General features: G+C 34.8%; 2 protein-coding genes and 2 long non-coding RNA genes across 6 annotated transcripts in view; 3 read left to right on the plus strand and 1 right to left on the minus strand.

Annotated features, from left to right (window-relative positions):
* Positions 1 to 25909, plus strand: part of LOC126878533 (oxysterol-binding protein-related protein 1) — a 159361-nt gene that overhangs the window by 16511 nt on the left and 116941 nt on the right. The window lies entirely within an intron of this gene.
* LOC126878531 (uncharacterized) lies at positions 209 to 7139 on the plus strand. Of its 2 annotated transcripts, XR_007695692.1 has the most exons (3): positions 209 to 1083; positions 1159 to 4185; positions 4261 to 4401. XR_007695692.1 is itself a non-coding variant. In XM_050641290.1 (2 exons), exon 2 carries the CDS (start codon positions 4409 to 4411, stop codon positions 6911 to 6913), a length of 2505 nt encoding a protein of 834 aa, XP_050497247.1. In that variant the 5' UTR covers positions 209 to 1083; positions 4261 to 4408; the 3' UTR covers positions 6914 to 7139. The 2 variants fall into 2 exon arrangements, 1 of the variants encoding a protein (XP_050497247.1); XM_050641290.1 differs by lacking the exon at positions 1159 to 4185 and having other exon boundaries at positions 4261 to 7139.
* LOC126878535 (uncharacterized) lies at positions 12362 to 20741 on the minus strand. Its single transcript, XR_007695694.1, has 2 exons — positions 20655 to 20741; positions 12362 to 14604 (listed from the first exon to the last, which is right to left on the minus strand). It is a non-coding gene; the product is annotated as an uncharacterized LOC126878535 (long non-coding RNA).
* LOC126878534 (uncharacterized) lies at positions 14604 to 22983 on the plus strand. Its single transcript, XR_007695693.1, has 2 exons — positions 14604 to 14690; positions 20741 to 22983. It is a non-coding gene; the product is annotated as an uncharacterized LOC126878534 (long non-coding RNA).

Raw genomic sequence — 25909 nt, forward strand, 5'->3', positions numbered from 1 at the left:
GTTCTTTATTAACATGTTCGGCAAGAGCAGATCTTTCAGGATATAATCTGCTATCACTGCGGTGACTAACTAAACGACTACCTAAATTGCGTGCGGTTTGTCCAACATATACCAAATTACAGTTGTTACAGGGAATCTGGTAGACAACGTTAGAACAATCCCTAATGTCACTCTTGTCCTTAACCTTTGAAAATATAGATCGTGAAGTTAAAGATGTTTTAAAGGCTATTTTCAAGTTAGGGATGTCTTTAAACAGTCTAGCCAGTCTGGGTGTTATGCCTTTCACGTATTTTCACGATCTATATTTTCAAAGGTTAAGGACAAGAGTGACATTAGGGATTGTTCTAACGTTGTCTACCAGATTCCCTGTAACAACTGTAATTTGGTATATGTTGGACAAACCGCACGCAATTTAGGTAGTCGTTTAGTTAGTCACCGCAGTGATAGCAGATTATATCCTGAAAGATCTGCTCTTGCCGAACATGTTAATAAAGAACATCACAAAATGAATTACGAATCGGTCAGAGTTTTAGCTTCTGAATCCAACTATACTAAAAGACTGTTCTTAGAGATGGCTTTCATTTCGCAGAATTCTAATGCAATGAACAAAAGGAGTGACATAAATCAATTAAGCTCTATTTACTCATATCTATTATGTTTGGACAACTATCCTCATTTCAATGATGTCTTTTCAACTGATTCATTGTAAAGTTTCCAGCTTTCAGTACATTGAAATGTAAATTATTTATAATTTTGGTTTTTAACTTCAAACAAAACTCTGGTAAATTTTTGATGTGTATTCTTAAAGTATTAGTACTACATAAGACAAAGAAAAAAGAAGAAGTGGTGTCATTTGCGTATGTCCAGGAATGACATTGACTTCTAACCTCACATTTCACACTTGCCGGCACACGTGGCATGTAAACCTTTTTAATTGTCTTTTTCTTATGTGTTAGTGTAGAAAATAATTTGTCAATTTGGTCTTTTACACCATGTATTTTTTAATATTTGACTCAATCAATGAGTGGTGCGTGAATTTGTCACCTGTGAGTATAACATCCACGGAAAGCAAATCTCAATAACGTAAGTTTTTAAACCTTTACACCTTGTACTGTATGTTTTCGAGGATGCTGTACTAACAGTAGCACTTTATTTCAGTTATTCCTGATGATGAAAATAAACATTTTCGAAAGCTTGAAACTTAGTTAAAAGAGTACACTTATTTCACCGCTGCATATCCCAATAACCTCAGAATTCCGTTTTCTACGTTGTCAGCAAAGACTTCTTTTCCTTTTCTTTTTAAGGCATGGGATTTTATCAGAACATCGCATATCGCTATGGTGACCTCGCTGTACGGGCACTCAAGGATTGGTCAAAGACTAAACAAAAATTGGCAAGAGAATACAATAAAAGATGTTTTTTATTAAGATGTAGATCATCAAACATTTCACCTACACACATCATACACTCCACTTCATCCATCACTAAATTATTACAAAGACAGGACATCCAGTCGAACAAGGATGCTTTACAATTTACCAGGTTAGAAAACAGAATTTTGAATTTAGAAATTTCTAATTGCATTAAAGTCATTAACAATTTAGAGTCTAATTTATCTAAACTCAAAAGAGACATCATTGACTTTACTTCTGAATTCATTTTTAACAACTTTTCTAGTAAACAACAAGTTTTATATAACAAAACTTTTCATAAAACCAAATTAGTAAATACTAACAAATATAATAGATTATTTAATCAAGAACTGAACTTGAAACTAAAGACAAAACCGGGTTGGATTAAGAACCTCTCCAATGTAACCTTGCCCGATGATATTTCTAGATTTTTGTCTTTGGGTCCAAAGTTCAGTATAGAACCTATTGTAGGGAAAGATATCCCTATCAGGGATATGTTGGCTGACGTTGAAACAATTATGCACTCTGTCACGGATGCACAACTGAGGGACGTGCTAGTAGCTAAATCTACGTACATCATTACTGATTATGTACATAAAAATAACAGTAAGAGTAGCTTTAACTTCTACAGAGCTATGTTACATAAAACTCGTAAGTTTCTTAGTGAAAACACTAACATTATTGTCATGCCTTCTGACAAATGTAATGTAACTGTAGTTCTGGAGAAGCAGAGATACTTAGATCTATGTCTCCAATTGCTAAATTCTGATAACATATATGAGAGATTGAACAGAGATCCAACTAATACTGTTCAAACTAAATGCAATAACCTCATCAAGGAATTATGCAGTTCGGGACAAATAGATGATGATACAAAGAAAAAATTAACAGGGTATAAGGGTGTCATACCCAAGTTTTACGCTTTACCTAAGATTCATAAACCACAGCTTTCGGTACGTCCCATTGTTGCATGCATTGGTTCACCTACTAATTTATTAGCATCTTTTTTGACTGAGATTTTGACCAATGCATATGTCTCTAATGAATATGACGTAAAAAGTTCTTTTGATGTCTTTAACAGCTTTAACAACTATCAGTTACCTGAGGGCTATGTTATTATCAGTCTGGATGTAGTCTCTTTGTTCACTAATGTACATCTAGATGCAGCCTTAATAGCTGTTGAAAACAATTGGAATTTTATTAGTTCTCATTGCAATATTAGCTTGGAATCTTTCAAAAAACTCATCTCCTTTCTTTTTAACAACACCTATTTCACATTTAATAATACTGTGTTTAGACAAACACAAGGGACTCCTATGGGAGGTACTATCTCTCCCATTCTGGCCTGTTATGTGATGGATCATTTACTGGATATGGTGATCCCAGAATTGTCCTTCTATATTCCTTTTGTTAAAAAGTATGTGGATGACTTAATCCTCGCTATTCCTAGCAATAGATCAGCTGAAATTTTGCAAGTATTCAATAGTTATGACCCTCTATTACAGTTCACAATTGAACATGAGGATGATCTATGCTCAGTCCCCTTTCTTGATACCCGGTTCATTAGAACCCATAACAACTCCCTGAGAATTGACTGGCATAGAAAACCTCATAGTTCTGGACGTTTTCTTAACTATTGGTCATATCATCGACACTCAATAAAAATCAACTTGATTAAGCAAATGAAGGCTAGAATCATAGCTATCAGTGATCCTTCTTGCCATCAGAAGAACCTGAGAATCCTGTCTAACCTTTTTATCGACAACTCTTATCCAAAACACCTAGTCACCAAGATATTATTCAGTTTGACCCCTGACATAATACGCCACAATGATGAGTTGCAAATTACTGTTACAAGCGGAGAACAAAATGCCAATTGTTTATATACTTCTTTAAAATACGTGAAAGGCATAACACCCAGACTGGCTAGACTGTTTAAAGACATCCCTAACTTGAAAATAGCCTTTAAAACATCTTTAACTTCACGATCTATATTTTCAAAGGTTAAGGACAAGAGTGACATTAGGGATTGTTCTAACGTTGTCTACCAGATTCCCTGTAACAACTGTAATTTGGTATATGTTGGACAAACCGCACGCAATTTAGGTAGTCGTTTAGTTAGTCACCGCAGTGATAGCAGATTATATCCTGAAAGATCTGCTCTTGCCGAACATGTTAATAAAGAACATCACAAAATGAATTACGAATCGGTCAGAGTTTTAGCTTCTGAATCCAACTATACTAAAAGACTGTTCTTAGAGATGGCTTTCATTTCGCAGAATTCTAATGCAATGAACAAAAGGAGTGACATAAATCAATTAAGCTCTATTTACTCATATCTATTATGTTTGGACAACTATCCTCATTTCAATGATGTCTTTTCAACTGATTCATTGTAAAGTTTCCAGCTTTCAGTACATTGAAATGTAAATTATTTATAATTTTGGTTTTTAACTTCAAACAAAACTCTGGTAAATTTTTGATGTGTATTCTTAAAGTATTAGTACTACATAAGACAAAGAAAAAAGAAGAAGTGGTGTCATTTGCGTATGTCCAGGAATGACATTGACTTCTAACCTCACATTTCACACTTGCCGGCACACGTGGCATGTAAACCTTTTTAATTGTCTTTTTCTTATGTGTTAGTGTAGAAAATAATTTGTCAATTTGGTCTTTTACACCATGTATTTTTTAATATTTGACTCAATCAATGAGTGGTGCGTGAATTTGTCACCTGTGAGTATAACATCCACGGAAAGCAAATCTCAATAACGTAAGTTTTTAAACCTTTACACCTTGTACTGTATGTTTTCGAGGATGCTGTACTAACAGTAGCACTTTATTTCAGTTATTCCTGATGATGAAAATAAACATTTTCGAAAGCTTGAAACTTAGTTAAAAGAGTACACTTATTTCACCGCTGCATATCCCAATAACCTCAGAATTCCGTTTTCTACGTTGTCAGCAAAGACTTCTTTTCCTTTTCTTTTTAAGGCATGGGATTTTATCAGAACATCGCATATCGCTATGGTGACCTCGCTGTACGGGCACTCAAGGATTGGTCAAAGACTAAACAAAAATTGGCAAGAGAATACAATAAAAGATGTTTTTTATTAAGATGTAGATCATCAAACATTTCACCTACACACATCATACACTCCACTTCATCCATCACTAAATTATTACAAAGACAGGACATCCAGTCGAACAAGGATGCTTTACAATTTACCAGGTTAGAAAACAGAATTTTGAATTTAGAAATTTCTAATTGCATTAAAGTCATTAACAATTTAGAGTCTAATTTATCTAAACTCAAAAGAGACATCATTGACTTTACTTCTGAATTCATTTTTAACAACTTTTCTAGTAAACAACAAGTTTTATATAACAAAACTTTTCATAAAACCAAATTAGTAAATACTAACAAATATAATAGATTATTTAATCAAGAACTGAACTTGAAACTAAAGACAAAACCGGGTTGGATTAAGAACCTCTCCAATGTAACCTTGCCCGATGATATTTCTAGATTTTTGTCTTTGGGTCCAAAGTTCAGTATAGAACCTATTGTAGGGAAAGATATCCCTATCAGGGATATGTTGGCTGACGTTGAAACAATTATGCACTCTGTCACGGATGCACAACTGAGGGACGTGCTAGTAGCTAAATCTACGTACATCATTACTGATTATGTACATAAAAATAACAGTAAGAGTAGCTTTAACTTCTACAGAGCTATGTTACATAAAACTCGTAAGTTTCTTAGTGAAAACACTAACATTATTGTCATGCCTTCTGACAAATGTAATGTAACTGTAGTTCTGGAGAAGCAGAGATACTTAGATCTATGTCTCCAATTGCTAAATTCTGATAACATATATGAGAGATTGAACAGAGATCCAACTAATACTGTTCAAACTAAATGCAATAACCTCATCAAGGAATTATGCAGTTCGGGACAAATAGATGATGATACAAAGAAAAAATTAACAGGGTATAAGGGTGTCATACCCAAGTTTTACGCTTTACCTAAGATTCATAAACCACAGCTTTCGGTACGTCCCATTGTTGCATGCATTGGTTCACCTACTAATTTATTAGCATCTTTTTTGACTGAGATTTTGACCAATGCATATGTCTCTAATGAATATGACGTAAAAAGTTCTTTTGATGTCTTTAACAGCTTTAACAACTATCAGTTACCTGAGGGCTATGTTATTATCAGTCTGGATGTAGTCTCTTTGTTCACTAATGTACATCTAGATGCAGCCTTAATAGCTGTTGAAAACAATTGGAATTTTATTAGTTCTCATTGCAATATTAGCTTGGAATCTTTCAAAAAACTCATCTCCTTTCTTTTTAACAACACCTATTTCACATTTAATAATACTGTGTTTAGACAAACACAAGGGACTCCTATGGGAGGTACTATCTCTCCCATTCTGGCCTGTTATGTGATGGATCATTTACTGGATATGGTGATCCCAGAATTGTCCTTCTATATTCCTTTTGTTAAAAAGTATGTGGATGACTTAATCCTCGCTATTCCTAGCAATAGATCAGCTGAAATTTTGCAAGTATTCAATAGTTATGACCCTCTATTACAGTTCACAATTGAACATGAGGATGATCTATGCTCAGTCCCCTTTCTTGATACCCGGTTCATTAGAACCCATAACAACTCCCTGAGAATTGACTGGCATAGAAAACCTCATAGTTCTGGACGTTTTCTTAACTATTGGTCATATCATCGACACTCAATAAAAATCAACTTGATTAAGCAAATGAAGGCTAGAATCATAGCTATCAGTGATCCTTCTTGCCATCAGAAGAACCTGAGAATCCTGTCTAACCTTTTTATCGACAACTCTTATCCAAAACACCTAGTCACCAAGATATTATTCAGTTTGACCCCTGACATAATACGCCACAATGATGAGTTGCAAATTACTGTTACAAGCGGAGAACAAAATGCCAATTGTTTATATACTTCTTTAAAATACGTGAAAGGCATAACACCCAGACTGGCTAGACTGTTTAAAGACATCCCTAACTTGAAAATAGCCTTTAAAACATCTTTAACTTCACGATCTATATTTTCAAAGGTTAAGGACAAGAGTGACATTAGGGATTGTTCTAACGTTGTCTACCAGATTCCCTGTAACAACTGTAATTTGGTATATGTTGGACAAACCGCACGCAATTTAGGTAGTCGTTTAGTTAGTCACCGCAGTGATAGCAGATTATATCCTGAAAGATCTGCTCTTGCCGAACATGTTAATAAAGAACATCACAAAATGAATTACGAATCGGTCAGAGTTTTAGCTTCTGAATCCAACTATACTAAAAGACTGTTCTTAGAGATGGCTTTCATTTCGCAGAATTCTAATGCAATGAACAAAAGGAGTGACATAAATCAATTAAGCTCTATTTACTCATATCTATTATGTTTGGACAACTATCCTCATTTCAATGATGTCTTTTCAACTGATTCATTGTAAAGTTTCCAGCTTTCAGTACATTGAAATGTAAATTATTTATAATTTTGGTTTTTAACTTCAAACAAAACTCTGGTAAATTTTTGATGTGTATTCTTAAAGTATTAGTACTACATAAGACAAAGAAAAAAGAAGAAGTGGTGTCATTTGCGTATGTCCAGGAATGACATTGACTTCTAACCTCACATTTCACACTTGCCGGCACACGTGGCATGTAAACCTTTTTAATTGTCTTTTTCTTATGTGTTAGTGTAGAAAATAATTTGTCAATTTGGTCTTTTACACCATGTATTTTTTAATATTTGACTCAATCAATGAGTGGTGCGTGAATTTGTCACCTGTGAGTATAACATCCACGGAAAGCAAATCTCAATAACGTAAATTTTTTAAACCTTTACACCTTGTACTGTATGTTTTCGAGGATGCTGTACTAACAGTAGCACTTTATTTCAGTTATTCCTGATGATGAAAATAAACATTTTCGAAAGCTTGAAACTTAGTTAAAAGAGTACACTTATTTCACCGCTGCATATCCCAATAACCTCAGAATTATATATATATATATATATATATATATATATATATATATATATATATATATATATATATATATATATATATATATACACATATATATGTATGGTATTGTTGATTTTTTTTTATTTAGAAAGTATAGCCGCATCCACCTTAATGGTGATTAGCGGCGGCTACAGAATACAAAGCTAAATTCTATAAAATATTCCTATGGATTTTAGAAATGTTACAATATTGTCCATTGAGTAATTAGTGCCCAATAAATTACTTATACATTAGGTATGTCCACTTGCACAAAACATGATTCTTAATGTAAGCTTTTATATCACTCGCGGTATTTCGGCACTCATCTTTTCTATATCAGCACATACGGCAATTTCACTCGCGCACTGGTTGGCTTTTTCGTTGCCTGCAATGCCAATGTGGGATGGTATCTATAAAAATCTGATTCGTCTAGCGTTTTCTTGAGCCTACATCAGTTCGAATTTTATGCGTTTCTCAATAGGACAGTTGGGATAGATCTTTTTAAGGGTTTGAAGAGCGCTTAGTGAGTCACTTAAGTTAACTGAATTAGAAATATCATTAGAATTCATATGCATGATAGCTTTGAGTACTGCATAGATCTTAGCAGATAAAATCGCAATAGAAAATTCATAAATAAGTGTTTGAAAGGTTGGTAGTCGATGGAAAAATTTGTCTATATTCTACTCCAGTAGCTTAGTGAATTTTATTATATGAAAATGTAAGTTTACTGGCTAAACTGAGAAGACTCGCCCTCGGATTCAGAGACCTCGTTACCCAAGTGTCGTAGGATTTTCTTTCTGAGAGTGGTGATAAAAGGTTTGGATGATCTGTTTTTCAATTGTTTATAAACTTCAGTTAACATATGGTGTAATCGCATTAGGTCGGGAGTAAAATCTTGAATAATGATATCAATAGGATTTTTCGCGCCAGTAATATTGCTAATAAGAAGGTTCAGTTGGTCATAATTGAAGACAAAAGGGGTCGAATGATTTTCGATAAAATTTTTGACAGGTTCAAGGTCATATGATTTTGATGATTTCAATGCAACATGCTGCTCGTCGCTTTTAATCTTCTTGGCTTTAGGTTTAGTTGTAGGTACAGTAAAGGGTTTTTCTGCATGACTTGTTTCTGGAGAAGTGAGTACCTCGCTGATACTACGTTTCGACTGAAGGTCGACATTAATGGCTATGGAGGTGTCCATGGTGCTAACTTCTTGACTTTCTTCTATATTAGAAGTGTTCAGATTATTTGCTGAGCTTTCTTCGATAGGAATTTGTTCGTGAGATAGAATTGTAGCATAGGTTGAGGCATAGTTTCGGGTGAGGAAGAAGAGATCGATTGACTGTTATTTGAATTTGCTATTGACTCCATTTTATTGGAACAATTTGTGGCGATGGGTCCAGACTTTTTGCAGGTATAACAGGCCAAAGTTTCTAAGAAAATTCGATATGTTGTATTATCGAAGTCTAAAAGGAATGAGTCGGGTAAGGAGATATTGTGAGGACTAACGTGTATTTGTCTTCTGAAGCTCAAAATATGATTATATTTAGGCAGATTAGAACTAATTTTTAGGAAGGTGACTGGGGAGAGAAGATTAAGTCCTATTTTTTGTAAATAATCAGTTAACAAACTGTGTGGTATACTGGGACATACGCCTGATAAAACGATACGTTCGGCTAGAGAAATCAGTCTTCTAGCTTGTACAATATTATACTCGATTTTTATTTGTCCGTGCTTTTGCATAAATTCGTCCACCAGTTGTTTGCTTGAAAGGTACATACATATCCGATTGTTCGATAATCGAGACGAAAATATAATATTTTTGGTTGTATTAGATTTCCCAACGGAATTAAGTAATCTTGCAGCTTCGTATTTTCTAAGGCGCTGAAGACAATCGCTTGAAGTTTCGACGGAAAAGGTGTAGAAGTTGCTGATGAATAGGTTTTATTGGTATTTGTCTGCAGTTGTTGTACATATTGCGAGTCAGAGAGACTCTGAATGTTAGGTTCGATTTTTAAATTTAACACGAGACATGTGTTTCAAACTAATACGGACCTGACCAGTAAGTTAGCATGTAATTAAACCAGTAAAAAAACTGGGATAAATTGTAGCTTATATCGTACTTTATTGATGTTATTAAATAAGAATTAGCCAAAACTGGTTTACCACGTTGTTAAACAAAAATAATACGATGGATGCACTTACTGGTGTCTAATAAACTTGTCACTGAACTATTTATAAATAAATTATTACTCTTTCTACACAAAATTTGCAATTTTCTTGAGACTAGAAATAATCACACCTTTCGTTAGGTTATTCAGGGCCGTCGTCATTGTTGAATTTTCTTCTTATTATATTTTGTATGTTTTTGGTATGTCTGTAGTGAACTTTTTAAATGTAAATTTTTGTTATTGATTCTATACTATAGGTAATTTATGTTTTGAAACCTAACTGATATTGTATTGTAATTTAACTGTTAATGGGGTTATCCCGTGTTTTAAATAAATAAATAAAATAAATAAATTACTTTTGTCAGTGTCCACGTCATCCAACCATCTTGTTATGGACCTTTCTTTTTCTTGTCTTCTTATCGGCTTCCATTGTAATATTGTCTTTGCTGTTTCCGCATCTTCTTGTCTCTGAACATGTCCCAGCCATGGCTAAGACTGTTTTTCACAAATCTTACAATATCATACCTTTCATTCAGTTCATTATCCTCGTCATTTGTCCTGATTCTCCATGTGCCGTCTTCCTCTTGCACCGGGCCACAGGGCCCCCGTAACCGGGCGTGCAACGTGTGCGGCGCACGCGGGCGTAACCCCAAAGGGGCGCCAAACCGAAGGTTTGGTAAATAAGAAATATTTATTTTAAATGAGATAATCATTTTTTATATACAATTTTAATTATTTCATGAACAGCTAGAGAAATCTCAAAAATCAAATAATAATTATTCCTGCCCTGAAATGTTGAACTTACTCCTCTAAAAATATATTTTGTTGTTCCTTCCTAATTTTTTTCTTTGAAGTAGATTGAAGTACGTTTGGCATACCATCCAATCGATTTTATGTTGTAATGTAAACTAAAGCGACACTCAAAATAGTCAAATAAACATCAAATCACACTCCTTCACGAGTAGAAACATAAATCATTAACACCCATAAAACGCAACTTAGCAGTTTACTTGTACAAAAACACAACTTGATAGATCAAGCAGTTTTACTCGTATAAAGTGAATCTTTTACTCGAATTTATAATAAATACCCTTAAGTAAACAAATACTCTATGAATTATGATTATGTATTTGAGCAGAGTGTGGGTCGGTTGGGCATGGGAAAATTTTGACAGCGTGGGAAAAATTTTATCTGCCACGCCCCACGCCACGCCCACCACAAAGCCACGCCCACCACAAAGCCACGCCCACCGCAAGCCACGCCCACCACAAAGCCACGCCCACCACAAAGCCACGCCCACCACAAAGCCACGCCCACAGACCAATGGTTGCCCACCGGCCAATGATTGCCCACCGACCAATGAGAAGGAAGCCTCGCCCACCCACAGCATCGCCCATGGACCAATGAGATCAAAGTCCAGCGACCAATGAGAACTTAGCCCCAATCACCGACCAATGAGAACTTAGTCCCGCCCAACGACCAATGGGAACACAGCCAGGCCCACCTACGTCACAAACCCTCGCCTTCCAAGATGGCCTCCTCTTTATTTCGTTTATCGCAAAATATACAGGGTGTAGTCAGAAAGCCAAATAAGACACTTATCCATGAAGCACCTATCTGCCATCTGCGCTGTTATTGGTTCGTTTATTACATGTAAGACATTAAACGAAAGAGGAGCAATCACAAAGACATTAGCAAAAGAGCATTAGAGCATGTCTCCGACCTGACTGATCATATATTGTTGGAAAGAGGAAGGCATGTTACCATATAAACAAAGATGTCAGCAATGACAAAACGGCACTATATCATATCTTCGTGTCTATTGGTCCAATTCGTGTGAATATGGTCTCGTTGGGAAAAAGAGGGGATATTGAATATGTTAACATAAAAACAAAGATGTCAGCAATGCCAAAACGACACTAGATCTTCGTTGCTATTGATTTTAGCGTAACAGCCGTTGAAGGAAAGGAGAAACATGGCAACACTGCCAAAACTGTAATATATTTGTTGCTATTGGAGATATTTTGACCTGTCAACTTAATGGGGATTCCACGTCTATCACAGTTCTCTAATCATGCCACCTGTCGGCTGCAACATGTAACTATGCCCAAGCCATCTAGAAGAACGTATACCATTTTTACAGTACGACCATCAAACATCCTCGATCTCCCTCCAATCATACATTCCTACAATGAACATATACCATTCTTACGCTGTGGCCAAACCAGCAAACATCTCACGTACAAGTCTTTTCTACGGAAAGTTGGGTAGTATCATGAAAATCACCAAACAAAAAAAAATGGTATTGCGATTCGCATACTGTATTTTATCTACTGCAAGGAGGGTAATATTATGTAGGTTGGTATTTTACTTTTATAGTTAAATAATCGTCTATTCAATATATAGGAGACTACATTTGCCATCTAGTTTTTATGTTTATTATTAGCTCTAATCCTTCCGTAAACGGAACATAATAATGTATACAACGTTTATATGATATATAAACCTTCGGTGTAGAATACTATGACGTTCCCCCCACTCATGGAAAATTCACAGATACACGATAGAATACTATGACGTTCCCCCACTCCTTCAAAATTCACAGATACATGATAGAATGAATAAAGCAAAAATCAGTATCATTCAATCATTCGATGAAGCAAGATGGAAAAAATTGAGTTGTTCAGAGGTCCGAACGCAGTCAGAAAAATTAAGCAGTTAAATGTAGATGATATACTTATTGATCAATGGATGACAAACACAAAAGTTACCTGCTACATCCTTTATGTCAGCGGAGTACCAGCATCATTTGTACTCTTATCGAAACGTGACTTTGATCCACTTGGACAACATGATGTACCAAGAGTATTAGAATACGTATACACTTTACCTAATCATCGGAGAAGAGGATATGCATGCAAACTTATACATCACATAAAGAAAAATAATGAATTCACTGCGTTCTGCTCCAACGAAGAATCTGAACGGCTTTTTTTAAAAAGCAAATGTATTAATCACGGCTTAATGAATTATAATGTAATGTTTAGATATCCATAATAAATTTATATAAAATATATCTTGTCTTATTTCTTACACGTTTAATGTACTTGTAAATAATAGATGGTGTAGCTTACAATGACAATACATAAAGATGCATGAAACTGCCATGGTTATTAATCCTATTTGATATCGCCCAATAGAAATATGGGGTATAATAAAATGAATGAAGAGATAAAGAAATGATAAAAATAAAACTTTTTTCATTTATCCACTCACTTATGCGGTTAAAAAAAACCTTAAAAAGGAAAAGGTATCTGCTGTTGCCATGCAACGCAGCAGTAGCACACACATTAAAAAACACATCCATCCTTGTTTGCATACAACAATACACTGATCCATAATATAAGAATCAATTTATAAATAATCACATAAAGCATATGATAGAGTGCCAAAGAGGCCTTATACATAACAGGTTGTTAAAACAGACATCTTAACGTAATTTGTCATTCAAAATCCTGTAATTTGAGGTGCTACATGATAAGATTCAACATATCAGGTAAATAATATAAGATAGAGGGTCAAAAAGGCCTTATACATAACAGGTTGTTAAAACAGACATCTTAACGTAATTTGTCATTCAAAATCCTGTAATTTGAGGTGCTACATGATAAGATTCAACATATCAGGTAAATAATATAAGATAGAGGGTCAAAAAGGCCTTATACATAACAGGTTGTTAAAACCGACATCACAACGTAATTTGTCATTCAAAACCCTGTAATTTGAGGTGCTACATGATAAGATTCGACATATCAGGGAAATAATAAACGATAATGTGTCAAAAAGGCGTTATATGTGACATGTTGTTAAAACCGACATCACAACGTAATTTGTCATTCAAAACCCTGTAATTTGAGGTGCTACATGATAAGATTCGACATATCAGGGAAATAATAAACGATAATGTGTCAAAAAGGCGTTATATGTGACATGTTGTTAAAACCGACATCACAACGTAATTTGTCATTCAAAACCCTGTAATTTGAGGTGCTACATGATAAGATTCGACATATCAGGCAAATAATAAACGATAATGTGTCCAAAGGGCGTTATACATGACATGGCGTTAAAACAGACACCGCAACGTAATTCATCATTCAAAATCCTTTAATTTGATGGGTCACACATTGATTTCTGATTATCCGTTCCGAAGATACATGGTACATTGCCATAACGGCCTAAGGGATAACTTGGTTGAGCTGTAAATGCTTATTTATTGTTATTGACGTTAAAACAAAGCCATTAGCATAGAAAAATCTCTTATCGCAGTTTGATCTCTAGCAAATCCTAATTCGCTCAATTTTGCACCAAGTGCTCCGTGCAATATATCAGTAGAAAGGTCTTTTCATGTATATTAAGAAAATCACTGACCAAGTGTGTTACGGTCATTATTTATGGCTGAAAACGACAAAAAACTACAAATTCTCAATGTACTATATTGACACAAAATGTACTTATATGGTACAAAAAAAAAAAAAGGCCTTATACAGAACATTGTGTTAAAACAGACATCACAACGTAATTCGTCATTCAAAATCCTTTAATTTGATGGGTCATACATTGATTTCTGATTATCCGTTCCAAAGATACAAATATTTGTACAAAATTATGAAAAATCGAATAATTTGAAATATTTACAAAAATATTTTAAGTTGTTTGTTAACATGCCGGGTGTGTATGGTTGATAAGAAAAGAGTGCAGACGTTATTTTTGTTAATATTAACCTCCAAAGATATGACAAGCCACAATGCTAAAAGTCCGAATGTAGTCGGATGATAACATGTAACCGCAGTTGTTATTTGTGTAAATGTTATCACATATTTTTAAAACTATAAGGTCTTGTTTTTGCAAAACACATTCAAACATTTGATCACGTTCATGCTGTGTGAATTTCGCCTATAAATACTGAAACAGACGAGCATATACCACAGTCGACATCTGACAGTTTCTACAGTATAGTTGCAGTGTTCAGTGGAAAATATTCAATTAAGGTAAGAGATTTTGCTGTTTATTTTACATATGGTTTTTATGAATTTATTGGTTTGCTATTTTTGTTAAATAATTTGGATGTACATGTGTTTCCTTTCATCTATGGGTAATACTGGTTTTAATTCTCTCTTCCCAACTTGTTTGCAGGTCTTCTAGGTATCTATATATACTTCTCTTAAAATAAAATGTGTGTACTATAGGTGATTTTATTCTTATATTCAATGTGATTTATTATAAGTAATTTTATTACTTGTTTTTATCATATCGTAGGATGTATCTGTCGCTAATATTTTTAACTGATTTTACGTTTTATCCCTAAAATAATAATAGCTGTTTATGACTCATTTCTACGGTACTTTTTCATCTTTTAATATTTCCTTGTTACATAAATAAATGAGGTAGGTTTTTACATTAAGATAATCATATTTTACTATTTAGTTCTAATACTTTCATGGTCTAGAATCCGCATATGGCCCAGAATCGGTATGCCGATACGTGGCCACTTTCGTGCACCAGAATCGTCATGTGGCGCAGAATCGGTATGCCGATACGTGGTCACTTTCATGCACCAGATTCCAGCTCATCATGAGCCAGAAGCGGTAGGCGGATTCCAGCTCATCATGAGCGGGAATCGGCATGCCGACTCTGGATCATGATGAGCCAGAATCGGTATGCCGATACGTGGTCACTTTCATGCACCAGAATCGCCATGTGACTCAGAATCGGTATGCCGATACGGGGGCCACTTTCATGCCCCAAAATCGCCATGTGGTCCCGAATCGGTGGTATGCCGACTCCCGGGCACTCAAGAATAGTAACTTTTTATGATACATTTAGCGCGGTACTCCGTCTTCTTTTAGCACATTTTTCTTGTTATCTGCATCACGATAATAGTATTTTACCGTTTAGTTCTTATTTTCTAATTTGAATTATAAATATGTGTTATTTCATGTTTTTTCAGGCATGTATGATGCAACACCCGTCCGTATATTTCTGAACAATTTTATGATTTATTTCAGTATCTTTTTATGCCGCATTCTACCGTACTTTTGTTTTTCAACAATATACAATGAAGCGTAGCTGTCATTTATATTTTATATACGACCAAGCGTAGCTGGTATTTATTTTTAACAGTGTGATAATAATCGTGTTGCATTTTCTATTTTATGTACGACCCAACTTATTTTTATTTTTAAAAATATATTGACACTCTTTGTAATGCATTGGGTTAGTAAATAAGAGACAATATGAGTCATTTTATTATTTCATTTAAATTTTTTTTTTTTTTTTTTATGCTAGTACATTATTACAGTTTTTAATTAAAAACTAAATGCCCTAGTCGATTTATTTTAACATTTTTATCCAGAGGTCCAACGACATAATGGTTAAACGATGATGTCTCGTAATCTATGCTTGTGCGCTGTTTAAATTGTCGGTCAGAGCGTTCAACACTCTTACGATGTTTTTTCTCAGTTTTCCGAACATTTTCACAGGGGCTTCGACGCATGTTTGAGTTATTTTTAAACAAAGGTTTTATGATCTTATTAAATTTATCCGGGAATGCTTGATGCCTCAAATATCCTAGGGAATCTCTATGAACACCTGTGACTTCTAATATTTTTTTTATAGTTTAGGCTATCATTTGGTGTAAAGTCTTGAGGATACATATAAAATTATAGTATATAGACCACAAGTAGCCTTGTACTTGCTATCGTTAATCAGTATATTCTTAGGAGCAAATTTGATTTCCATATCACCCATTAGCCATTTATCAGTTTTCCAAACATAGTGTGGACCATAAGCTCTATCAAGGTCTGGTGAATGATGCCAATATTTTTGAAGGTGTTCATCTTCTTCTTCATCTGTGCTTTCTTCATCCTTCTGGCGCATATTTCTCAAACGATTGTTTTGGTGTCCGCTGGTCTCTTCATGCTTCTCTGTCTGATGTGAAGTTTTCAGATAATTGTTTAGTTCTCCAAGAGGTTCAGTACTAGGTGTTAAAACTGTTTTGAGTTGTTGTTCACGTTGCATTATTATTTTGAGTGAATTATACTTTTTTTAATAACTTAGCAAGCTGCTTGACACGATGTTCACCGTTAATTTTCTTGTATCTGAATGCCGTTTCTCTAGTTAACACCTTTATCTATATCCGCTAACTCGCATCTGACATATAGCTAACATGCATCTGGCATACATCTGACTTGCATCTGACTAGCATCTGACTTGCATAGTATGACAGATATGTTAGTTCTGTCACGTATTAACGTGACAGAACGTGACAGAACGTGACGTAAAATAACGTGACAGAACGTGTCAGCACCTAACAGAACGTGACAGAACGTGTCAGCACCTAACTCTCTCTATCTCTCTCTCTCTTTCTCTGCTATCACACTTTCTTTGCGCTCAACAACCTTTTTGCTACAAGCATCAATGACGTACTTAAGTAACTAACAGAACGTGACAGTAACTAACAGAGCGTTACGTGAATGACGTAAATCACGTGACAGTACTCAACAGAACGTGACAGAACGTGACAGAACGTGACGTAAAATAACGTGACAGAACGTGTCAGCACCTAACAGAACGTGACAGAACGTGTCAGCACCTAACTCTCTCTATCTCTCTCTCTCTTTCTCTGCTATCACACTTTCTTTGCGCTCAACAACCTTTTTGCTACAAGCATCAATGACGTACTTAAGTAACTAACAGAACGTGACAGTAACTAACAGAGCGTTACGTGAATGACGTAAATCACGTGACAGTACTCAACAGAACGTGACAGAACGTGACAGAACGTGACGTAAAATAACGTGACAGAACGTGTCAGCACCTAACAGAACGTGACAGAACGTGTCAGCACCTAACTCTCTCTATCTCTCTCTCTCTTTCTCTGCTATCACACTTTCTTTGCGCTCAACAACCTTTTTGCTACAAGCATCAATGACCTACTTAGCTATAAAACAAATAATTAAAGAATTAGGTTATATTGTTACAAACAATATATCACTTGTTAATAGGAAGTACGTCATTGATGCTTGTAGCAAAAAGGTTGTTGAGCGCAAAGAAAGTGTGATAGCAGAGAAAGAGAGAGAGAGATAGAGAGAGTTAGGTGCTGACACGTTCTGTCACGTTCTGTTAGGTGCTGACACGTTCTGTCACGTTATTTTACGTCACGTTCTGTCACGTTCTGTCACGTTCTGTTGAGTACTGTCACGTGATTTACGTCATTCACGTAACGCTCTGTTAGTTACTGTCACGTTCTGTTAGTTACTTAAGTACGTCATTGATGCTTGTAGCAAAAAGGTTGTTGAGCGCAAAGAAAGTGTGATAGCAGAGAAAGAGAGAGAGAGATAGAGAGAGTTAGGTGCTGACACGTTCTGTCACGTTCTGTTAGGTGCTGACACGTTCTGTCACGTTATTTTACGTCACGTTCTGTCACGTTCTGTCACGTTCTGTTGAGTACTGTCACGTGATTTACGTCATTCACGTAACGCTCTGTTAGTTACTGTCACGTTCTGTTAGTTACTTAAGTACGTCATTGATGCTTGTAGCAAAAAGGTTGTTGAGCGCAAAGAAAGTGTGATAGCAGAGAAAGAGAGAGAGAGATAGAGAGAGTTAGGTGCTGACACGTTCTGTCACGTTCTGTTAGGTGCTGACACGTTCTGTCACGTTATTTTACGTCACGTTCTGTCACGTTCTGTCACGTTAATACGTGACAGAACTAACATATCTGTCATACTATGCAAGTCAGATGCTAGTCAGATGCAAGTCAGATGTATGCCAGATGCATGTTAGCTATATGTCAGATGCGAGTTAGCGGATATAGATAAAGGTGTTAACTAGAGAAACGGCATTCAGATACAAGAAAATTAACGGTGAACATCGTGTCAAGCAGCTTGCTAAGTTATTAAAAAAAGTATAATTCACTCAAAATAATAATGCAACGTGAACAACAACTCAAAACAGTTTTAACACCTAGTACTGAACCTCTTGGAGAACTAAACAATTATCTGAAAACTTCACATCAGACAGAGAAGCATGAAGAGACCAGCGGACACCAAAACAATCGTTTGAGAAATATGCGCCAGAAGGATGAAGAAAGCACAGATGAAGAAGAAGATGAACACCTTCAAAAATATTGGCATCATTCACCAGACCTTGATAGAGCTTATGGTCCACACTATGTTTGGAAAACTGATAAATGGCTAATGGGTGATATGGAAATCAAATTTGCTCCTAAGAATATACTGATTAACGATAGCAAGTACAAGGCTACTTGTGGTCTATATACTATAATTTTATATGTATCCTCAAGACTTTACACCAAATGATAGCCTAAACTATAAAAAAAATATTAGAAGTCACAGGTGTTCATAGAGATTCCCTAGGATATTTGAGGCATCAAGCATTCCCGGATAAATTTAATAAGATCATAAAACCTTTGTTTAAAAATAACTCAAACATGCGTCGAAGCCCCTGTGAAAATGTTCGGAAAACTGAGAAAAAACATCGTAAGAGTGTTGAACGCTCTGACCGACAATTTAAACAGCGCACAAGCATAGATTACGAGACATCATCGTTTAACCATTATGTCGTTGGACCTCTGGATAAAAATGTTAAAATAAATCGACTAGGGCATTTAGTTTTTAATTAAAAACTGTAATAATGTACTAGCATAAAAAAAAAAAAAAAAATTTAAATGAAATAATAAAATGACTCATATTGTCTCTTATTTACTAACCCAATGCATTACAAAGAGTGTCAATATATTTTTAAAAATAAAAATAAGTTGGGTCGTACATAAAATAGAAAATGCAACACGATTATTATCACACTGTTAAAAATAAATACCAGCTACGCTTGGTCGTATATAAAATATAAATGACAGCTACGCTTCATTGTATATTGTTGAAAAACAAAAGTACGGTAGAATGCGGCATAAAAAGATACTGAAATAAATCATAAAATTGTTCAGAAATATACGGACGGGTGTTGCATCATACATGCCTGAAAAAACATGAAATAACACATATTTATAATTCAAATTAGAAAATAAGAACTAAACGGTAAAATACTATTATCGTGATGCAGATAACAAGAAAAATGTGCTAAAAGAAGACGGAGTACCGCGCTAAATGTATCATAAAAAGTTACTATTCTTGAGTGCCCGGGAGTCGGCATACCACCGATTCGGGACCACATGGCGATTTTGGGGCATGAAAGTGGCCCCCGTATCGGCATACCGATTCTGAGTCACATGGCGATTCTGGTGCATGAAAGTGACCACGTATCGGCATACCGATTCTGGCTCATCATGATCCAGAGTCGGCATGCCGATTCCCGCTCATGATGAGCTGGAATCCGCCTACCGCTTCTGGCTCATGATGAGCTGGAATCTGGTGCATGAAAGTGACCACGTATCGGCATACCGATTCTGCGCCACATGACGATTCTGGTGCACGAAAGTGGCCACGTATCGGCATACCGATTCTGGGCCATATGCGGATTCTAGACCATGAAAGTATTAGAACTAAATAGTAAAATATGATTATCTTAATGTAAAAACCTACCTCATTTATTTATGTAACAAGGAAATATTAAAAGATGAAAAAGTACCGTAGAAATGAGTCATAAACAGCTATTATTATTTTAGGGATAAAACGTAAAATCAGTTAAAAATATTAGCGACAGATACATCCTACGATATGATAAAAACAAGTAATAAAATTACTTATAATAAATCACATTGAATATAAGAATAAAATCACCTATAGTACACACATTTTATTTTAAGAGAAGTATATATAGATACCTAGAAGACCTGCAAACAAGTTGGGAAGAGAGAATTAAAACCAGTATTACCCATAGATGAAAGGAAACACATGTACATCCAAATTATTTAACAAAAATAGCAAACCAATAAATTCATAAAAACCATATGTAAAATAAACAGCAAAATCTCTTACCTTAATTGAATATTTTCCACTGAACACTGCAACTATACTGTAGAAACTGTCAGATGTCGACTGTGGTATATGCTCGTCTGTTTCAGTATTTATAGGCGAAATTCACACAGCATGAACGTGATCAAATGTTTGAATGTGTTTTGCAAAAACAAGACCTTATAGTTTTAAAAATATGTGATAACATTTACACAAATAACAACTGCGGTTACATGTTATCATCCGACTACATTCGGACTTTTAGCATTGTGGCTTGTCATATCTTTGGAGGTTAATATTAACAAAAATAACGTCTGCACTCTTTTCTTATCAACCATACACACCCGGCATGTTAACAAACAACTTAAAATATTTTTGTAAATATTTCAAATTATTCGATTTTTCATAATTTTGTACAAATATTTGTATCTTTGGAACGGATAATCAGAAATCAATGTATGACCCATCAAATTAAAGGATTTTGAATGACGAATTACGTTGTGATGTCTGTTTTAACACAATGTTCTGTATAAGGCCTTTTTTTTTTTTTGTACCATATAAGTACATTTTGTGTCAATATAGTACATTGAGAATTTGTAGTTTTTTGTCGTTTTCAGCCATAAATAATGACCGTAACACACTTGGTCAGTGATTTTCTTAATATACATGAAAAGACCTTTCTACTGATATATTGCACGGAGCACTTGGTGCAAAATTGAGCGAATTAGGATTTGCTAGAGATCAAACTGCGATAAGAGATTTTTCTATGCTAATGGCTTTGTTTTAACGTCAATAACAATAAATAAGCATTTACAGCTCAACCAAGTTATCCCTTAGGCCGTTATGGCAATGTACCATGTATCTTCGGAACGGATAATCAGAAATCAATGTGTGACCCATCAAATTAAAGGATTTTGAATGATGAATTACGTTGCGGTGTCTGTTTTAACGCCATGTCATGTATAACGCCCTTTGGACACATTATCGTTTATTATTTGCCTGATATGTCGAATCTTATCATGTAGCACCTCAAATTACAGGGTTTTGAATGACAAATTACGTTGTGATGTCGGTTTTAACAACATGTCACATATAACGCCTTTTTGACACATTATCGTTTATTATTTCCCTGATATGTCGAATCTTATCATGTAGCACCTCAAATTACAGGGTTTTGAATGACAAATTACGTTGTGATGTCGGTTTTAACAACATGTCACATATAACGCCTTTTTGACACATTATCGTTTATTATTTCCCTGATATGTCGAATCTTATCATGTAGCACCTCAAATTACAGGGTTTTGAATGACAAATTACGTTGTGATGTCGGTTTTAACAACCTGTTATGTATAAGGCCTTTTTGACCCTCTATCTTATATTATTTACCTGATATGTTGAATCTTATCATGTAGCACCTCAAATTACAGGATTTTGAATGACAAATTACGTTAAGATGTCTGTTTTAACAACCTGTTATGTATAAGGCCTTTTTGACCCTCTATCTTATATTATTTACCTGATATGTTGAATCTTATCATGTAGCACCTCAAATTACAGGATTTTGAATGACAAATTACGTTAAGATGTCTGTTTTAACAACCTGTTATGTATAAGGCCTCTTTGGCACTCTATCATATGCTTTATGTGATTATTTATAAATTGATTCTTATATTATGGATCAGTGTATTGTTGTATGCAAACAAGGATGGATGTGTTTTTTAATGTGTGTGCTACTGCTGCGTTGCATGGCAACAGCAGATACCTTTTCCTTTTTAAGGTTTTTTTTAACCGCATAAGTGAGTGGATAAATGAAAAAAGTTTTATTTTTATCATTTCTTTATCTCTTCATTCATTTTATTATACCCCATATTTCTATTGGGCGATATCAAATAGGATTAATAACCATGGCAGTTTCATGCATCTTTATGTATTGTCATTGTAAGCTACACCATCTATTATTTACAAGTACATTAAACGTGTAAGAAATAAGACAAGATATATTTTATATAAATTTATTATGGATATCTAAACATTACATTATAATTCATTAAGCCGTGATTAATACATTTGCTTTTTAAAAAAAGCCGTTCAGATTCTTCGTTGGAGCAGAACGCAGTGAATTCATTATTTTTCTTTATGTGATGTATAAGTTTGCATGCATATCCTCTTCTCCGATGATTAGGTAAAGTGTATACGTATTCTAATACTCTTGGTACATCATGTTGTCCAAGTGGATCAAAGTCACGTTTCGATAAGAGTACAAATGATGCTGGTACTCCGCTGACATAAAGGATGTAGCAGGTAACTTTTGTGTTTGTCATCCATTGATCAATAAGTATATCATCTACATTTAACTGCTTAATTTTTCTGACTGCGTTCGGACCTCTGAACAACTCAATTTTTTCCATCTTGCTTCATCGAATGATTGAATGATACTGATTTTTGCTTTATTCATTCTATCATGTATCTGTGAATTTTGAAGGAGTGGGGGAACGTCATAGTATTCTATCGTGTATCTGTGAATTTTCCATGAGTGGGGGGAACGTCATAGTATTCTACACCGAAGGTTTATATATCATATAAACGTTGTATACATTATTATGTTCCGTTTACGGAAGGATTAGAGCTAATAATAAACATAAAAACTAGATGGCAAATGTAGTCTCCTATATATTGAATAGACGATTATTTAACTATAAAAGTAAAATACCAACCTACATAATATTACCCTCCTTGCAGTAGATAAAATACAGTATGCGAATCGCAATACCATTTTTTTTTGTTTGGTGATTTTCATGATACTACCCAACTTTCCGTAGAAAAGACTTGTACGTGAGATGTTTGCTGGTTTGGCCACAGCGTAAGAATGGTATATGTTCATTGTAGGAATGTATGATTGGAGGGAGATCGAGGATGTTTGATGGTCGTACTGTAAAAATGGTATACGTTCTTCTAGATGGCTTGGGCATAGTTACATGTTGCAGCCGACAGGTGGCATGATTAGAGAACTGTGATAGACGTGGAATCCCCATTAAGTTGACAGGTCAAAATATCTCCAATAGCAACAAATATATTACAGTTTTGGCAGTGTTGCCATGTTTCTCCTTTCCTTCAACGGCTGTTACGCTAAAATCAATAGCAACGAAGATCTAGTGTCGTTTTGGCATTGCTGACATCTTTGTTTTTATGTTAACATATTCAATATCCCCTCTTTTTCCCAACGAGACCATATTCACACGAATTGGACCAATAGACACGAAGATATGATATAGTGCCGTTTTGTCATTGCTGACATCTTTGTTTATATGGTAACATGCCTTCCTCTTTCCAACAATATATGATCAGTCAGGTCGGAGACATGCTCTAATGCTCTTTTGCTAATGTCTTTGTGATTGCTCCTCTTTCGTTTAATGTCTTACATGTAATAAACGAACCAATAACAGCGCAGATGGCAGATAGGTGCTTCATGGATAAGTGTCTTATTTGGCTTTCTGACTACACCCTGTATATTTTGCGATAAACGAAATAAAGAGGAGGCCATCTTGGAAGGCGAGGGTTTGTGACGTAGGTGGGCCTGGCTGTGTTCCCATTGGTCGTTGGGCGGGACTAAGTTCTCATTGGTCGGTGATTGGGGCTAAGTTCTCATTGGTCGCTGGACTTTGATCTCATTGGTCCATGGGCGATGCTGTGGGTGGGCGAGGCTTCCTTCTCATTGGTCGGTGGGCAATCATTGGCCGGTGGGCAACCATTGGTCTGTGGGCGTGGCTTTGTGGTGGGCGTGGCTTTGTGGTGGGCGTGGCTTTGTGGTGGGCGTGGCTTGCGGTGGGCGTGGCTTTGTGGTGGGCGTGGCTTTGTGGTGGGCGTGGCGTGGGGCGTGGCAGATAAAATTTTTCCCACGCTGTCAAAATTTTCCCATGCCCAACCGACCCACACTCTGCTTATTTGATAATACCTTTTCCCTTCTCGTCTATTAGGCACAAAAATTATTTACTGTTACTGGTGAACGGGTGGTTTCCTACAGTGAAAGGTTTAAAATTTTATTTTATATTGAAGTTAATAATTACGACTATTATTGCAGTACCCGTTGGGTTTATTCTGCCCTGATTTTAAACTTTTGTTTTCGTGTAAAAAATATAGGACAATCTTTTTTATTTGTTGTTATTTTAAGTGGTGTGGAAATTAAATTAATAATTGGGAAAATGGTAAGTATCATAATCATTACATATACCTATGTAATAATAATAATTCATTTTAAATATAATCGGGTTTCCTCTAATAAAATCCACAATTTACAATTGAGAAAAAAAAAAGAAAATTATGACATTTTTGCCTGCGTAACTTGGAACCATATGGGAAACTTTTTTATTATTAATTTTACGGAAAAAATTTACTCTTCATAAAATGCTTTGCATAGTCTTAAAACTAAAATACCACCAAATTAATATAAAATTGTATCAATCTTATTACGAGTAACAAAAATATGAATTTCGATCAAGAGTACCTTATATTTCACAATATCGAAAATTATTATTATGAAAAGTTGTTTGGAATTAATTAAAAACTAGGTCTTAATATGCAAGTACATCCTTTTAATTAATTTTTTTTTCTGAAATTACAGATACCCAACGCCCTTTTCATTTATTACGAATAATGTGATAACTCTTTTATTTTTAATGATTAATTAATTAATAATAATAAAAGAGTTATTACTTTATTTGTAATAAATGAAAAAGGCTAATTATTGGTAATAAAAGATTTTTCTACGACCGTTTAATAACATGCTCATTATTCGTTATTTTTTCATAGATAATAGCACCCATTACTGTACCCGTGAGTAATAATTCATTACTCACGGGCTAAAGTTACTCACGGGTCATTACTCACGGGCTGAAGTTAGATTCAAGTAGCGCATGCCACTTTTAATATTAATCGTATATAAACTGCAAATAAAATTACTTAAACTTGTTTATTTAATACAATAATTATTGTAATTTATACCAATAATTAACTTTTATTTTTTACGTTTTTAATTTTAACTGTAACAATGTCAGTATATTTTTTACGTTTATATCTTGTTTACTAAAAATTTTGACGTTTATCATTTAATTTAGTGACAGTGACATTAGCGCATTTTGTTTATGTTAATTGGAATTTATAACTAATATTGTGTTTGTTTTTCAAGTTATATTGTGTTAAATATGTTATAACATATTATGTATAGTTATATTATTATATTATAATAAATACCTAGTTAAATGTAAATATACATTATAACT

The sequence above is a fragment of the Diabrotica virgifera genome, chromosome 10 (genome assembly GCF_917563875.1).
Source record: "Diabrotica virgifera virgifera chromosome 10, PGI_DIABVI_V3a".
Classification (NCBI taxonomy): domain Eukaryota; kingdom Metazoa; phylum Arthropoda; class Insecta; order Coleoptera; family Chrysomelidae; genus Diabrotica; species Diabrotica virgifera.